Source organism: Cebus imitator, unplaced genomic scaffold (genome assembly GCF_001604975.1).
Source record: "Cebus imitator isolate Cc_AM_T3 unplaced genomic scaffold, Cebus_imitator-1.0 Scaffold42, whole genome shotgun sequence".
NCBI classification, from domain to species: Eukaryota; Metazoa; Chordata; class Mammalia; order Primates; family Cebidae; genus Cebus; species Cebus imitator.
Window position 1 is genome coordinate 3,306,136 of NW_016107357.1, and position 1,561 is coordinate 3,307,696.

Here is a 1,561-nt window from a genome sequence, read left to right on the forward strand (position 1 = left end):
TACAGGCTTGAGCCACCGCGCCCGGCTAAACATGATTTCTCACAGTCTATCACAGTTGCCATTCCCTTTGTCTCTTACTTATACCAAGTAAGCCCATTTTACACTAGGTGTCACACCCACTTGGCTAAATGTTTTGCCTAAGGACATACTGAAACAAAAATATAATTTATACTGCAGTCAAAACTTCATATCACTTGAAGGCTCTGCTAAGAAAAGTTGGAGATAATCACTGGCCAAAAAACCTCCTGACAATCCATTTGTTATTCCCCGAATACACCTTGTACCTTCTGACCTCTACCTCTGCTGGTACTGTCTTCTACACTAGGAGCTCTGAAAGCATGATCCCTGGGATAGCAACATCAGCATCACCTGAGGAAATTTTTAGACGTGCATATTCTCCACATGCGCTGAATCTAATGAAGAATCAAGTCAAGAGGCAGGGCCTAGCAATCCATGTTTTAGCAAGCCAGTAGTTCCGGTGCACAGTAAAGCTTGAGAACCACAGTTCCACACTTAAGAGTGCCTTGTTCTGATCTTTTTTCCCCCATAATGGGCTGCTTCCACTTCAGGACAATTTTAAATATCCTTCATAAACTGTTTCTGCCTTCATTGCCACTTAAAAACACAAACCCTGCACACAGCAACTTGTACATATCAGAAAGGATTACAGTCACATCGCATAAGAGTGCTACAGTTGTACATTTCCTTCCCCAGTAAGCCACCCTTCAACTAGATTATGAACTTCTTATATATATTTTCAGAGTTTGGTACTAGCAGGTATCAATCATTGTTGATTATTACATCAAAATACAAGCAATCTATGTTTTATAAGAAGATGAAGCTACCCTAAGCAGTTTGAATTTACACACTTACTGAAAATGTAGTCTTGACTTTATCTAACATACTGACCTTAGGGGCTTTTTCAGCTTTTAGCTTACGAACCACCTCCCCTTGCGCAGCAACTTCATCATACAGAGATTTACTTTCCAGAATACTTGCTGATGAATTAGAAGAAATATTCTGTCCTATTTCAGCAGGAGGGTTTCCAGGTTTATATTCCTGGCCAGTTTTCTCCTTATATTCAGCTTTCAAAGACAAAAGCTGTTTTACAGCTGCATCTATATCTTCCTTTGGTGCTTTCTTGGCTTTTAATTCACGAACCACATCCCCTTGAACAGCCACTCTATTGTAAAGAACTAAGGAATCCTCAGATGTTGTACAAGTATTATTCAGAGAAGGTGTTGGTTTTTCCTTAAAAGGAGCAGATGTCTACCAAGAGAGAAAACCAAAAGTAAAATAATTAATTCGTATTAAATGTTTTCCCACAAAATTATTTCAAACTGGTTGTTTTATAATGTTTCCAATTAAACACAAAAACTTTAAACTTGAATCCCTTAAAAAGCTTAAATGAATAATCTCATTCCTAAGTATTTATCCTAATGAAAAATGACAGGAGTAGACAAAGATAGAGGTACACACATATTCACTGGAGCATTTTTACTATAGTAAAAACCTGGCCGGGCGCGGGGCTCAAGCCTGTAATCCCAGCACTTTGGGAGGC

The 1,561-nt window shown here is 38.8% G+C and overlaps 1 protein-coding gene across 1 annotated transcript in view; it reads right to left on the reverse strand.

The window, feature by feature from the left end:
* The window catches only part of EPRS1 (glutamyl-prolyl-tRNA synthetase 1), a 78,816-nt gene that overhangs the window by 31,735 nt on the left and 45,520 nt on the right, over window positions 1-1,561 (reverse strand). Inside the window, exon 18 of the mRNA XM_017526281.1 lies at window positions 910-1,269. Within this exon, the coding sequence (XP_017381770.1) occupies window positions 910-1,269 (360 nt within the window). The remainder of the gene's footprint in view (window positions 1-909; window positions 1,270-1,561) is intronic.